Source organism: Larus michahellis, chromosome 5, assembly GCF_964199755.1.
Source record: "Larus michahellis chromosome 5, bLarMic1.1, whole genome shotgun sequence".
Taxonomy (NCBI): Eukaryota; Metazoa; Chordata; class Aves; order Charadriiformes; family Laridae; genus Larus; species Larus michahellis.
The window spans coordinates 66,006,924-66,023,549 of record NC_133900.1 but is presented as its reverse complement, the minus strand read 5'-3'; the positions used below and the strand labels follow the sequence as shown (position 1 = coordinate 66,023,549).

The following is a 16,626-nucleotide window of genomic DNA, read 5'->3' as shown; positions in this document are numbered from 1 at the left end:
TAAATTAAGAACATGTCATACTAAAAACTTTTGACTTGACTACCATTAAAAAAACCCCACTCAAAAACAGCAACCTACACACAAAAATGTTAGGTGTATCTAATGTTTATTTAGCATTGGACAAGGAAGAAATTCTGCCTTTTCTACTGTTCCGTTGCTACTGCGGACTTGCACGATCCAAGCTTCTAGGAGAACTAGGAATGTTCTCCTCCAACCCTTCCCACTGATAAAGAAAACACATAACCATTGCAATTCTTATACGACATTATCCATTATTAAATCTTAAAACTCTCATGAAGGTAGTTAAGTACTATTATAGTTTACGTCTAGAAACAACTAGCACAGTATGAACAAAGTTGTGTTGTTCCACTGGAGCTTGCACGAGGACGAATAGATTTTAGACAAACGGAATTGCCCTTACACAAAAAAGCAGAATAATTTTCCAGTAATTGAACTGGTGTCTTTAAAGGTTTACATTTTTTAATATTACATAAACAAAACATACTCAAAAATTTCTGTGACGATTTTTCTGTTTCAGCCTTTTTCTCTTAAGAGAAAAAAAGTCAGGTTGCTTCTTTCCAGCCTCTATCAGCATAGAAAAGGTTTACAAGCTACTGCTTCGAAGGATGGCTAGCAGTTCCCAGATGCCTACCCTGTACTCAGAAGAAAGAGCACCTGGCACATCTAGTAGCTAAAATCCTGCACATAAAATTTAGAGTCACTGTAGTTAACAGAAAACTTAGTTAAAAGACCTGACACTGAGTAGTCATTGTTCTTTTTAAATCATGGAAGATAAATTCTATCAGTAACTTCAGAGTGATACTAACAGCTATCACTGCTCAAGACAGAAACCAGTTCATTACTTAAAACTTAGTGTATTTAAATACCTGTGAAGACAGGTAAGTCAACAGGAAACACTAATGTTTGTTCAATTACTTTTAAGTCAGTATAGATCAATTTAGATCAATTTTGCATTGAAATGAAGTTTAACAATGACAAAAGCTATACCTGATGCTTATCCAGAAATGCAATGAGACAGATATCTCCTCAACACAAAATGTAAATACTCCCCCAGGCACCCCCCGCATGCTTTACATGAGGCATCATAACGTCATTCAAAACAAAAAGTAGGCCAGAGTGACAATGGGTTTCCATGTCTTTATACACTACTATTACCACTCAAAACTATAAAAAAATCGCACATCTTTTGTACTTCAAAAAACCAGTAGATTTTAAACTCAGTAGCTACCTATAATCAGCATAGTTCATGGCACAGAATAATAAATAATTGCACAGACTGTGCTACAGTAGTTTGAAAAAATGGTGACTACTTAACAGCTTCTAGTACAAATACTGCCCAGGCAGACCAGGAGCAAATCAGGCAGCGTACTCCAGTCACTCCACACACTTTTCAGAATGTATTGACTTGATGGTACTATTTGATGTCATCTCTGACTGTTTAGGTGTCGTCAAAATTGGTTAAGGTCACTCCTTGACAGAACTGTGTTCATTTCGCTCTTACCTGCTGCACGACAGCAGTAAGGTAACAGATGGATTATGGCGGTAAAAAGTGTTATTTTACCCAACCTCACCAGACACTTTTAACCAAAAAAAGAAATCCAGCTCATTCCTGGTGATTTAAAACTAAGCAGATTCACATCCTACCGAATAATCTACAATAACTGATATGTGAAGTCAATATCACTTCTACAAAGGCTTGGGTATCATATTAAAAACAAACTACTCACTGTTCAAAATTTTACTTCTGGCTGCTGATTGTATACAATAATTGAAAAGTTTTGCTATTTAAAAATTCTAGTATTAGCAAGCCACAAATTTTTAACTTAGAAATCCTTCTAAGTATGAAAAGGGTAACTTTAGAAAACCGTTAAAAACAGAATTTCTTTAATGCTTACCTGGTGAGCCGTTTCGGTTGAGGTCGCTCTCCAAATTTCCTGAAAAAATAAGAAGTTGCTAACTTAAAACAAAAGTGTTTAGTCATAATTTTACAGTGAAATACCATCCCAATTTTAGATTTTTAAAAGTATATTGGAATTTTGTGTCTTTTCTTTGAAATTTCCTAGATAGATTACTATTAAAATATCAACCACCTCCTTGCCAAAACTCTTCCCACAATAGCTGAGGCCTTTTTTTATTTGTAACACTAGATAACTTTATTTGCTAAAGTCACATTTACTTTCTCTCCAAATCACTTTTGAAAAGGTTGGATATCACAAGTATGTAAATAACTAGGAGATCTTTGCCATAGCATTGATCAGAAGTGCCAAAAACCCCAGTTATTATCAATATACAGAAATTAACAGACTTATCTCCGATTTGGCACATCATAGTGAATGCTTCCCATCAGGATAATTTCTCAGAAATCTGTTTTTCCTCAGTGACAACTTACAAAAATGATGACAACGTATTTCATACGTGCCAGTACAGAACGATAAGAAAAATCTCTCTCATGGAATGTAACCACACATAATCAAGAAATATCCTGCTATACGCTTAACATTTTTTAGCTATAAAGTGTTTTGAGACAGTCGTATTTCTTTCAGTGCTTTAATACTGTTCTTTGAGAGAGTACACTCTTTACACTAGGTTAAGACTCTCCATAAAAGTCTTTATTTACATAAAGACACTGAATTTACACAGGACAGACATTTTCATTAACAAAAACATCCTCAGATTAAACCAAAATGGTCAGGTAAAACACCTGAAAAAAGGAAGGCTGTACCCAGCCACGTACATCTGCAATGTACATCTGCTCAACCTGGTAAGGAAGTATAAGCACAAGCTAAAATGAGAACTAAGAGGAAAGAGAAAAAAAAAAAAAGAGCAGGCTTAGCTTAACACCTTTCTATCTAAAAATAAACAGAGCATTAGAGACTCTGCTTCTGCTGCCAGTGTTCATAAATATCTCTATGGCTTGCCAAACTCTTTGATAAGTGGCCATATCTTTCCCTTTATGCTTCCTGTATAGTGAAAAAAACCTCTCCTACAACACTGTTGTCCTGGGGAGCCTTCGACAAGAACTTGATCATTAAATGATGTGACAAGAAATTCCCCTGTTCGTGCAGTGGATCTGTCCTGAACTCATATAGCAACTGGTAGTGGAATGATTTCATACATTCCAATTTCTTTTGGGTAATTCTATAAATGTACAAAGTAAAAATCCATAGCTATTGCCATTTCTATCGTTGAGCAGAATAGCACTATCCTGAAAAGACAGTGTCAAGAACATTCAGCAAATTTGAAGTTGGACTTCTAAAGTACTGGTAGTCCACTCTATGTAGATGAATTGAATAAACCAGATAAAGAAAAATTATTTTTTTTCAGTTTAAACAATGAAATTAAAATTTATTTTTCCAACCAGACAGAAGTTACTTTCATGTTTTACTTTGTTGGTGGTGGTATACTGTTCACTTGTTTGGCTTTATTTTAACTTTAAATGAAACAGTGAAGCTAAAATTCTTGCTGCACGATATTTTTTTTATATTTTAAATTTCGAGGTCTATTGGACACATACTTCATTTGTATTTTTCTCTGTGGTATGTATCACTGCATTGTCATATTTGCAATGCAGAAAGGTAACTAGAAAACCCAAACAGCTTTGCAGTTTGGCAGCAGGAAAGTTATATCCCAAAGCCTTTCTGCTTCTACCGCTTATCTTTTCAGGATCTGCCTAGTTTCATCTCCCAAGCATGCCCTGTGCCTCTGATTTTCCCTGGATAACAGTGTGAGTAGGTGTGCATTTCCCCCCCCTCCCCAGTACTATCTATGTAGTTACCGTTCTCCCCTGAAGACCTAGGATCGTTATATCTGGCAGAGGATTCACCATCTGTGACTCACTGACTAGACAACAGATTACCTTTAAGCAATACTCTACAGGCAATCAACATCCCTATAGATTAGCTCCCTGATTTTGAGTAGAACTACAGTCTTTGTTTCAATCCCTCTGCACATTGTAATTCACCACAAAAAAGATTAAGAGGTGCCTATTTTGGAGCAAAGGCGGCATTACGTACCCCACACTTGTACTGTGGCCAAGAGATACAATCCAAGATGAGGACACCAGTACATCAGAAATTGCATTAACACAAAAAAAACTCCCAGACAAAATCTTAGACTCCCCTAAGGCAACATCTATTCATGTAGAACGCTTGAGCACAGCAGATACATTCCCCTTGCATGTATGCTTATTGCTGCCTAAAAAAAGATTTATTAACAAGGCATCTATACAAAACAGTTGCAATTACTTAAAGAAATAAACCCCATCTTTTCCTTTAGTTAAATCCTGAATATACAGCACAGGAAAAAGTACCAAAATCACCATTCTTCAGAGGCAGAGATAAAGCACTGAGTCATTCTGGAGATGCACAGGGTAAACTCTGATCATCTGATGCTCAGCGCAGTACCTTTGTAAATCACATGCCAGCTTTCCCTAGACTCTTCTATCCAAAATAAAGTTAATGATGTCACTGCAATTAACTTCTGAATACATATAAATGCTACCCTTAGCAACATGAACCTTCCAAAGAGATGATGCAAACTGAATTTGGTAGATCTTTTATTATTCTTTCAATACACATTAAAGGGAGAGATAAAATAGGAAATCATTCCATATTCACATTTACTTTAAGTCTACTTTTTTACTGTCTCTAAATTAAATTCAGCTACTTTTTCTTCAATAATATCATCTTGACAGATGACTGATGGTTATCAGTTAATGATGTCAATGAACAGCTCCTGTAGAACCTCCCTTATTCAGAATTAAAAACTCTAAGACCTGACCTATAAACCATTTAGATTAGTCGACATTTTCACAGGGCTAACCATGTTTTAGGAAAAATTAATGTGACTTGCACAAGAATGCTATAAATCAAATCATTTAAATAAGTGACCAATATGTACATGAATAAGGTTGATGGACACTGCATTCTCACACATCCAGTAAAAACCTCACTCTCTCAATAGACATTACCATGTCATTCTGCCACACACCCACAATTCTGAAAACTGTCTGAAGTTCACTGAAAACGTAGTGGAAAAAAAGTCATCTCAAAGTAATAAAAGATACCACAAATAGTTTTCATATGCAATTGGATAAAACTCTTTACCCTTTAGTGGGAGTGAGAGCATGAGAGAAAAGTGACAGAGGCAAAGACCTAAGAGACTAATAAAAGATATGCAAAATGTGAAAAGGAGATTGTTATTTTCTGTTTCTCACAAACACAGTAATTCGGAAATATATCCAATACCTGAAAATTTCATTTTAGAATAACAATTTTTTTCCTTGCTCACTGTTATAACTAAGTTGTGAAACATATTGCTAGGGGATATGTTCTACAAAGACAGGCTGAGAGAGTTGGGGTTGTTCAGCCTGGGGAGCAGAAGGCTCTGAGAAGACCTTATGGCAGCCCTCCGGTATCTGAAGGGGGCCTACGAGAAAGCTGGAGAGGGACTTTTTACAAGGGCATGTACGATAGGATGAGCGGTAATGGCTTCAAACTAGAACAAGGCAGATTTGGATTAGATATCAGGAAGAAGTTTTTCATCATGAGGGTGGTGAGACACTGGACCAGGTTGCCCAGAGAAGCTGTGGCTGCCCCTTTCCTGGGAAGTGTTCAAGGCCAGGCTGGATGGGGCTTTGAGCAGCCTGGTCTAGTGGAAGCTGTCCCTGCCCATGTCGGGATGTTGGAACTAGATTAAAGTCCCTTCCAACCCAAACTGTTCTATGATTCTGTGATGTTGTGGAGGCTGCTAGCACAAATGGATTCAAAAGATTAAACAGAAGTCTGGTACAGAACTCCACTAGCTTCTGCTCAGCATAATGACCTATGTTTTACAACCTTGTTCTCAGGAAAACATAAACCATGTTCTACCAGCTGCAAAGTTACCACAAGAAAAAAAAACAACAGCCTATATTTACCATCTTTCATATTCTTTCCTTAATCATCCATTACTGACAACTAGCAGGCATGGTCCAGTATGTATACTGTTATGAATCTGATATATTCCACAGCAGCAAATGCATCTAGGATGCCAGATTTTCAGTCACATTGCAAAACTCAAGATATACATTGACATGAAGGAGAAAAAAAAGAAAAGGTATCACATGTATTTCATTTAATGCTTCATCTGGTTTACTCTTTCCATATGTTGGCAACTTGACGTAGATACCTGTATTGACAATGCAACCTGAAGTACAAGAAAGAATCGGTAACTACCATGTAGGAGACTAGGAGGCCTTTTAATTTTTCTGATGTTAAGACAGCCCACATGAGAGTGCCAGAAACACATTATCTATGGTTTTGTACCGAATGACAGACACTGTACAAGCTATGATCGCTGTTATTTCACACTTTCGTATTTGATTGGCATGTTGAGAAATGAGCCAGTTCAGACATTTCAAGGTTACCTGTCAGAGATGACAGACTGCAACATTTTTCTTGCGTAGGTTTTCCCCTGTTCTGGAATTTCTTTTTATATTCAGTAATTCTATTCCTCCTCTTTGTTTACGTCTTGAAAGTATGCAGATTGTTGGATAACAAAAATATATAGTAGAGGAAACTAAAAACACATCAGTTCTATTACAACAGTGGTTATTAAACAAGCTGAATATATATAATTTGAAATCCTAATTGTACATTATATATCATTATATCTGAATGCTCACCAAGTTCCTTTCCTGTTTTTGTTATTTTACTACCCAAGACTACACACTGTCTCAGGTATACTGTATTGGAATTCTGGACATACAGCCAAGTTGCCGTTTCAATTCACAAAACTAATTCAGTGCAAACTGTGGTTTATTAGTATTTCCCTAACACACTGCACTGCAAACATGAATGTGAGTATCAGTCACACGATAATCACTTGCTGTTGCAACAAGTTATACTTCTAATAATTCTTTTCCCAGTCCTATATTTTCTCCAGCCACTAGTTTGTATTCTATTATTTCATGTATTTTATTTGTCTTCTGATGTTTTGCATAAATTAATTTCACTTCCATTTTGCACGTTTCTCCCACATCATGTCCCAAACCATTCTTCTTTTCAAGTCCATCCTTTTCATTTAGCAAGTCCCAGTTTGCCATTCAGACTTTTATTCAAACTTCTTTTCCCCATTCACAGAACGGGAAGCGAATTTACTCTTCTTTCTATTGACCCTCAACTAACTATGGAAATGAACAAGTGAACTAACATTAATCTTACAAGAACACTAACTAGTTTTGCTCTAACTTTTTATATTCTTTGATTAGGTAAAAACATGACACAACATACAGGGTTAAGTTTCAAGTGTTTTCAGAAAATAGCAGAATGCCAAATCCTATTTGGAATTCCTAGCTCAGATACAATATGTACTATACTATAGTTTTCTATGGCTGCAGGAATATGAATTTCCACTGTTTCCAGGATGTACAAAGGAGCGAAAACACACAAAACCCCCCCACATCTATCAGTTATTATATGCCTTTACTAAAAGCACCAAACAGTGTTACTTTCTAGAGATAAACTTCCCTGTTTTGGCTAAATTTTTTTTTCAGTAGTTCTATAAGTCAAATCAACTTTGGAAGGAAAAATAAGATTAACCAAGACAGTTTTGCCATTTGCAAGAACAAAATTACTATTTTAAAAAAAGGATAAAAAAAAAAAATCACATGCTGTCCCATCCTCAGCTTTGAAAATCTGTGGTCGCTAAACTGCTCTAGCATCCTCCTGCCTGGAATATGAACTTCAAATTTTTCTGGTATTGGCTTCAGCCAAGAACATCCTTTTTACAGTCCCTGAGAAAGTCCATTCACCTTTATTTATCGAGCCCAGAAGCCTTAAAAAAAAAAATACTTCCACAACATCCAAATAGAGGCAAACTTTAGCAATTTGCCTTAAGAATTCTATCTGCACTTGGCCTACAGACTGACACAATTTTTGGCATCCAGTAGGAATTGCACAGATCTTTCTGTAAATAATGCTCTCCAGAGAGGCAAAAGCAAAAGGGAATTGTCAAATTTGAATACAGTAGAAATAACAGCTGAGCAGAAAGCAAGCATGTTGGAGAGGCCAACACAAGGGGAATACAGGAAGAGTGAGGACTGAGAATGGGAAGACCTGAGTGGCAAACTAAGACTTGCTAGATGAGAAGAATGAGCCCAAGAACATTATGGGAGATGAGGCACCAGAAAAGCCTGTGGTAAGGCAAAACATTCAGATTTAACTCCAGAATATACAAAGACTAGTAAAAATACACTAGAGTTACTGTTTTGTCTGTTGACTTTTTTATGTGACAGAAGTTGTCATGGTGCCTTAAAAATTTCAACATTGAAAATAAAAGCAAAATACTTGCCTTACCTTGAAGAATACAAAAACATATTATAGTAGATATCCATATGTTGAGATCTGAGTTGAGATCTCTTCAGTTTCTCTTTTGACTTGCTCAAGCATGAAGAAATCATGATGGAAGCTGGGGGCTAAGCCTGGTAGGCAGCTAAGCACCACACAGCCGCTTACACCCCCCTGCCATCAGATAGGTGAAAAGAAAAGCACAAGTAAAAAGCAAGAAAACTTGTAGGTTGAGACAAAAATTGTTTAACAAACAAAGAAGTGGAAGAAGAGAGAAACAAAACAAAACAAGCCAATCACTCACCACCTCCCACGGGCAGACTGATGCTCAGCCAGTTCCCAAGCAAAAGCTGAGTAACCTCTCTAAATCCCACTAACCTCCATTTTATTGCCAGCCATGACATTATACAGCATGGAACATCTCTGTGGTTAGTTTGCGTCATCTGCCTGGTTGTGTCCCCTCCCAACGTCTTGTGCACCCCCCAGTCATTGTGGGGGGACAGACACAGGACAGAGTGAGAAACAGAGAAGGCCTTGACACTGTGCAAACACTGTTCAGCAAGAGCTAAAACATTAGTGTGTTATCAACTCTGTTTTGGTCACAAAGAACACAGCACCACATCAGCTGCTATGAAGAAAATTAACTCCATCCCAGCCAGACCCAGTACAACGAGAAAACTGAAGAAAACCGGATGCTTTCTACATGGGAAACAAGTGCCAGATTTTGAAAAGGCACAGAGAGCCTGTTCATTAGAAAAGTTTCACTCCCAAACGTCCAACTGTCAAATCATTTCTCGCTGCACCTACGCACTTGTTGGTGCTTTTGACTGATCTAGCAAGGGCCTAAGATTTCTCCTGAATAGCCAAACCAATTCTTTATTGGTCAAGCTATATGATAGCACATATCACAGTATTTGCTGCAGAACACGTTACACGTTACAGGAACTCTTTAATAAGCTACAAGAGATGACTGTAATACCTCAGAATGGGTTCTGGAAACAATTCCCAGACAAGTACTCAGAAGGCAGCTCCCCTGAAAAGATGTTATCCCATAACTTCAGGGCAATCATTCCAGCTCCTTCTCCTGAAGCACACACCTCTCATCATTGTCAGAAATAAGATATGGCAATCACTAATCCAGGGCAGTATAAGACCCGGAGACTGAGTGGCAAGTCCCACTCTCCTTAAACAAAGCTGTCAAATAAATGGATTTTGAGACAAATAAAGTGTGCTTCGCATAGGCTTACTAGGCAATAGAGATGATTAAGAATACTAAATTAAATAGAGAATAGAGTGACTAAAGAAAGTTTTTACTTCCTCAGAGGAGGTCTGAGGGAAACAATGCTTGAAACAGGAGGAGTCTAATGAAAAGCATCTCGGATTTTTTTTATATAATCTCTAGAGAAGTTTCAGAATACACTATGCAATTCAGAAAAAAAGAACATAAGAAATTCCAACCTCTGCTGTCCAACAATATGAAGTGACAATGAATTTTGGTGAGAGGCTGAAGTTCCAACGTTTCTAATACCTACCAAATAGCTGGTAACCCAAAAGCCATTAAGTGTGACAGGACCGAGGAGGAAGAAATACTGCCATTTCAACTACTAAAGGTATATTGTAGTTAGAAGTGTAGCAAAAGAAACCTCTGTGTTTCGCTTAATCCCAGTTCTAAAAACACAGCCAACTGTCAAATGCAACCTTCTCCTAGACCTCTTATACAGCCATGAAACTTGTGAAAGAATGTGAAGAGTTTGGAGTTGGGCCGTGAGACAAAAGCCTTTTTAAGAAAGAAATTAAAATGAGACGAGTCATTTACAGGTACTTTTTATCATTCTCCCTCAACTTTAAAACAACTGCTACATTTCTGGAAAGCTAGGAAGTCTTTTAAATGTTTGTTCAGCCTTTAGCACAAGATGATCCTTGTAGTAACAGGGCATGTTGCTTCTGCCATAAGAAACAAAAATATTTTTCAAATAATTAATTTCAAGCTGCTATATGATCAGTTATCGCAAACCTATTAAGTGTGGTGACTACAAGCTCACCAGTATGTGAGTTCACTGAGTTCACTTGGCCTACTGAGGTTATCTAAGATCTAGGAAAGGGAAATACTAGGATTTCTAGTTTTAAAGTTTGAGAATTAATATAAAAGTAGTATTTTTCATCTGTTAAGAGAGACATCATCGAAGAAAAACTGTAAGAGATGGATTCAAGTACCGTGCTAAGACTCTGTTTTCTCTTTCTTTTAATCCTCTATCCTCTGCTCATTTCCAGCTTCAATTTGCTTACCACAGACAAATTAGTGAGGAATTGAAGCAGCACTGAGGGAAGTTCATACTCATGGACTTTAAACCATGCTTAAAATTATCAAAGCCAACATATATCCAACTGATACACTGAATAGTTCTCAGGAACTATCCCTTAATCTTCTGTTTGTTAAAAACATTTCATACAGGTTAAGCAGTATACTGCAACCTACATGGTAAGACTCGGCTACTCCACATCAGCCTTGTTTTGTTTTTGCAGATTTCTACATTTAGAGTAACATGTTACATAACAGTAAAATCAAAACAGCAGATGTACATTTTAAAACAGCGGAATTTTCTGTTAATGTAAGCACATTTTCCTGTGCACAGATTTCTGTGAAGACAAGATGCAAAAACTGGAAATACTTCTGTGCGTTCACCTACACAACCACACTCTCTTACAAACATTTCAGAACACAGCTCCCAAGGGAAAAGATCATCTATCACTAGGAAACATTATCCCATCTGGTGGTTTCACAGACACAAAGAGAATTCCTACATATTAAAAAGTGGCCATTTATGATCCGGCATGAGCCGGCATATAAAAAAGACCACAAAATTTCATACAGTGGTTTCTGCTATGACATACGCATTAAATGTAGCTGTTGATTCACATCACTTTTAATATTTGTTTGCTGTTGGAGATAACTGATGCATTTGATTTCTTTAACTGCACCTTATTCCACACTGATATCCTTTGTTTTTACAATGAATCTGAAAATAGGGCAGTGTTACCTTTGCCAATGGTAAAAATGCAGAGCTCAAAAAAGTGATATTCTACATGTTCAACACGATTAAAAAAACAAAAACACCTAAAGGACATAATTCATAATTTCTAAGAGATTAATGCAAAAGACATGGATATATGAATTCAGTATATATTCAGATATATGAATAAACACAAGCAATTAATATTACGTATGCTCAAATAGAACGTTTCACATTTCTTCAAAAGTCCCCCCTCCATGTCCCACATGTATTTTTTCTTTGCCTTCCACTGATCTTTATATTTTCTTGTAACTTAATGCCGTACAGCCTAACATGACCCAGCCTACACTGTGAGTGTCTCTAACTACTGTGGCTTTATCTCCATAGCATCTTAGAGAAAGGAGTTTTTAAATCCTTAAGACTACTCATACCCTAAGCATTTTATGGTCTTCTACCATTTCCTTTCACTTAGCAGAACCACAGAAGCAGTTGCTGTGCTACTTCCTCAATAAAAATAGTTGTAGCCATTATTCAGTTCTAAGAAAGGTGCAGAAGACACTGAAGATTGTGCAGATCCACTACTTTGCAGTGATGCATGTAACATGTAACTTAGGAGTGGTCTGGGTTTTTTTGCTATGAACATACTTAGATTTATGTAATATGACATATGCAACTAAATACACAGATAAATGATGCATTTCAGAGGCTATTCTCTCCATAATATCACATACCTTAGGGACGGAAACTACTGAAAAAATGGCACCTATCTCCCCTGTTGCTCCCTCCAGGTGTAACTGTGTTTGTAAGCATGATCCTCCAGCGCTGATGAAGTCAGCAAAATGACAGTTTCCAGATCATCCATCACACCACCGGCTGGTTCACCATTCAGGATGAACACATGCACTAACAGAGTCACATGCAGTCATCAGCTCACTCTCACTTTCGCCTGCCAGGGGCACTTAGGCCCTCATTCTCATTAGGGTGTCTATAGTAATAAATATTGCTATAAAGACTTTGTCTCAAAGATTAATAGTTGAACTAAAAGCTAACCCATTTTAAAAAATAAATACATTTTTCATATCCACACAAAATGTGCAAAGAGCAAACTCTCAGCCCATCTGGTTTGAAATACTACTGACCCAGTGTACCCTCTTTCCTATCCATCCTACAAAAGGAGGTAAAATTAATTAAAACCTCACCAATCAAGAATGTCTAAGGGACATAAACAATGCTAGCATCTCTCCTGCTCCTAAAGTCCTTTTCTCCCCTGTAAAGAGCGAATGATGGGTGGTCCAACTGCACTGTGGCTCTTTGGAAGTAGAGGGCACAGCAGTCCCTGAAATCACGAAACCAGAAAGTTTTTTTATCAATATACAAAACATTCCCTCTCCTCAATGAAGAGAAAAAAAAAAAAGGACCCACCTGCTCCAGGGTGAATGCCACCAACCATGCACTATCATATCTTTGTACTGCATGATCCTGTACCGCTCCGGCCTACACTTAAAGAATTTAAGTCCTCCAGCACAGGGAACATGTTACGTGTTTGAAACAAGTCTTCTACTGTACAGCTCTACATACACTTTTGGCACTATATCAAATAATACTGACATAAATACAATAGAAAAAGCTATGCTTCATTTAGTCACGCCCTCTCACTGGAAGTCACTGGTTCAATTAGAAACTCCCTCTCCCTTTTCTGACCTGCTTTCATCCTCCCACGTTGCTTTCATTATTGTCCTCTCTCTTTTCCAATCCCCATAAAAAGAAAATCACAGAACCACAACTGCAATTTAAATACAGCTTGCACCGTATCAGTAAATAGGCTCACTTTTAAACAACTTAGAGAAAGTAAACAATTCACTTCTTTATAGTAGTCTACCTACATTTGGAAAAAAACTTCATCCAGTAAATCACTATACTTGTACATGATTCTAAAAATCAAAGGTCTCATTCAAAAAGAACATAATTTTAATACAGACAGAACTCACGACTCTGTCACACTAAGCAAAGCATGAAAGTCAGTGATGACAGCTTATTTAAGAACAAAAAAGTGACTAAAAATACACCTGGAGATATGTTTTCCCTGCTTTTGCTTTTTGCTGTAGGTACTTGCTGAAAGAAGCTACAGTAGCCCAAAGATCTCAAGTACACTAAAGAACTTAGATACTATCAACTTAAAGGATGCCATTAAAATGGTGGAATGGCACAGAATGTGAGAATCATCATCAAAAATTACTCCATTTATTAAGATTCCTTTATATTCACATGCTATTATTTCTTTTTGATTGACTCCCTAATAACGTTGGCTCAAATGTTCAGTGGAAACTGCAGATTCGCACACACTTACCTTAGCAGCTGAAAGAGTTATCAGCTTGAAAAATCAGCATGCCAACAGAATCTCAGTCCCTAAAACACAATATAATTTGGCTCAGCTATTGTAACCGCATAGGGAATGTGCAATATAAGGCTCATTAGTTTTATCTTCATCCACTCAAAGCAAAAAAGAGCGACTGTTAGGAAAAAGGAAAACAACTGCAACTGCACATAGTTCACAAAATTAGCCACTAAAATAATGGTAAACTGCTAATACATAAAAAGTCTGAAGCATGCTTCCACATGTAACGTCCCACATTCACCGCTTTCAGTGACAACTACTTTGCTCAGTGTACACTTATTAGGATTCTTCTTGTCCATCTAGCACAGTAAATTTTCCCCTGGATCTCACCTTGCACATCACCCATGAAAAGATATTTCACGAGTGACCTTGACTCTTATTTCCTAAGAAAGTGATTCTATGTCCCCTACTAAACCATAATTTAAACACCAGCAAACCTTTAAAAAACACGCAGCTACCTTTTAAGAAATTAGATTTCTAAATATGGTAAGAACAGAGGTATTAAGTAACAAAACAGTGCTTTTTACAGTTACCATCTGCTCATAATTGCAAGTAAGATTTAGTCTGAAGAAGGATTTATTTTTTTTTTTAGATACAAGAGGAATCAACTTCAATAAACCTACTGATTGTTACCGTTGTTGCCTGATTACTTGACAAAGGTCACAAATTAGACACAACATGAGACTTTATAGACCACTTTCCTGGCAATACAGGAACCCTCCGCTACACTATAGTACCTGAGGATTTGCTCAACCTCAACCTTGCTTTCAACAATTGAATGTCTGCAGCATTCAGAGAACAGCTTCTCCTCTTTAAATATACTTTCCCATCCTTAACTGGAAGATAAGTATTCATCTTCTGTGCAGAAAGCAACTTTAAAAAAAATAAAAAAGAAGCACAAAACCTTAAAGCTCATGGTTTTCTTTGAATTGCCACCGTTCGCTGTAATGCCAAAAATACATAATAGAAGCAGAAATTGTGAATGATATTGCAAGGAAGTGGTAAAGAACCATACTGAACTTGCAAAGGAGGAAGATTCTCAAAAAGCTAGCCTAACCTCACTAACCATAAAGGCAAATATGTATTTCTTTTGAACACCTCTTGAAAAGATAACAGGTTCTTGAAAGGGACAGTCATTGGTCAGCTCAAAATTTCTAACCGCTGCTCTGTGAAAGTAATAGTTGAAACACTCTTCCATGTGCTTTTCCTTACTCTATACCCACATAAACCAAGGACCTTCATTACTACAGTGGCTGCTTCCTATCATCAGGAAAACAAGTAGAACGTACTAATCTGTCTCTAAGGGGCTTACTGTCCTGCTCCAAGCTCCTCAATCAGCTTCCCCTGTGCCACCTGCAGAGCTCAGACCCTCAGTGGGAGCCAACTCAGCCCATCAATCTGTCACACCACTAACACCCTGGGAAGCAGAAGACAGAGGCAGACCAGTGGTTTGGGCTGCAGAAAGCTGTTCAGTCACCTCAGCAAATTCAACCTTAACAGAAGCCAAAAAAAGATTACACAGAAGGAGCAGCTAAGCTTGTTTTCTCTTGCATTCTACCAAGCCTGTAACTCTCATGGGAAAGAACTATACGTAAGAAAAGGAAACACAGAAGAATTCTGTAAGGAAAATGACTTGCAAAAAACAAGTCTTAAGCATAATTAAGAGATCGTAGCAGCAGACTCACGTTCTTAGTCAAAGTTTAGCTTAGGATAGTTATAAGACTCTCACCCCAAACGCAGTTAGAACTTAATGCAAAATGACAGCTAAATATACTAACTTCTCTAAGGTTTAAGCAGACCAACCCTGGCAAGTCTTGCTGTGACAGTTTAAGTCACCACTGTCTCAAATGCCTCTCCCACCTCTCTGCTAGGTCAGGGTAAGCAAACGTGTCTGTGTCCCAGCTGCTCCAGTTCACAGTTGGACTGTGGCTTCCCAGGCAGCTGAGCTGATTTGTCACCACCAAACACAGGTCCCGCCTGCCAGTTTCCTGGCTGTACGCTGACCTACCCTTACACACCATACTCCAGCACTTGTCAGACCTTTCCACAGATTCACTCAAATCAGTAACCCAGAACAAAAACTATCTTCTGGGGGAGGAGGGATGAAAGGAAGGAAGAAAAGTGAATTTTATTGATTCAGTCACGAACCCAGTGAGCGCCAGCCACACTGCAATGCAATTGACAGTAACACTCCGAGGACAATGCGACCTCCCACTTTGGCAGCAGCACACTATCAGAAATCTGGTGCATCCACAGCTTCAGTTTAGACCTACTTAATTGTATTTTAAATAATGCAATAAAAAAAAAAAACACAATTCATACATTCCCTTTACTGATCTTGTTTTAGGAACTGTAAGCTCTGACAGTGATAGTAAATACAGTGTTTAGCCCACCAAAGTGAAGTTTCAAGAGCCATTTTTAAAAATCTTTACTGTATCTTTTGTACTTCTAAAAAACATCTTGGGAAATGGGGACGATTCCCTGTCCTCTCCTTCCTCCAGCAACTCAATCAGTTGAGTCACCTTTTTATATTTTAGAATATTTTTTTTAACACAGTATTATTACAGTGTGTACCCTCTCCTTTCATTCACCTTCTTCCTCCAGCTCTCATACTGCTGTAATACTTCAAATGCAAAACGGAAGCGGCTCCTTATATTCATTAAAAGGAGATTGCTGGAGTTATATATAAACTTACTTCTATGCAACTGTGCTTCATCCACTGATTCTAGACTTATAAAACAACTCACAAATGATACCAGTGTGTAAGAAGAGAGCAGGTTATCAGCTCATAAGCAGTTTCCATGCAAACAGTAATTTCAAAATTGGCATATAAAATTCATCTCTTCAATAGATTAAAATGATGACACAAAAC

The 16,626-nt window shown here is 37.5% G+C and overlaps 1 protein-coding gene across 5 annotated transcripts in view; it reads right to left on the bottom strand.

Moving 5' to 3' along the window:
- Positions 1-16,626, bottom strand: part of RBPJ (recombination signal binding protein for immunoglobulin kappa J region) — a 153,288-nt gene that overhangs the window by 29,184 nt on the left and 107,478 nt on the right. For 4 of the 5 annotated variants that reach the window (XR_012587077.1, XM_074587745.1, XM_074587744.1 and 1 more), the window contains exon 2: positions 1,917-1,955. Coding sequence is in view for 2 of the 5 variants with exons in the window: in XM_074587745.1 (XP_074443846.1) it covers positions 1,917-1,955 (39 nt within the window). In the remaining 3 variants the exon portion in view is untranslated. Of the gene's footprint in view, positions 1-1,916; positions 1,956-13,706; positions 13,766-16,626 lie in introns of all 5 variants that reach the window. The other variant, XM_074587746.1, reaches the window with a different exon arrangement.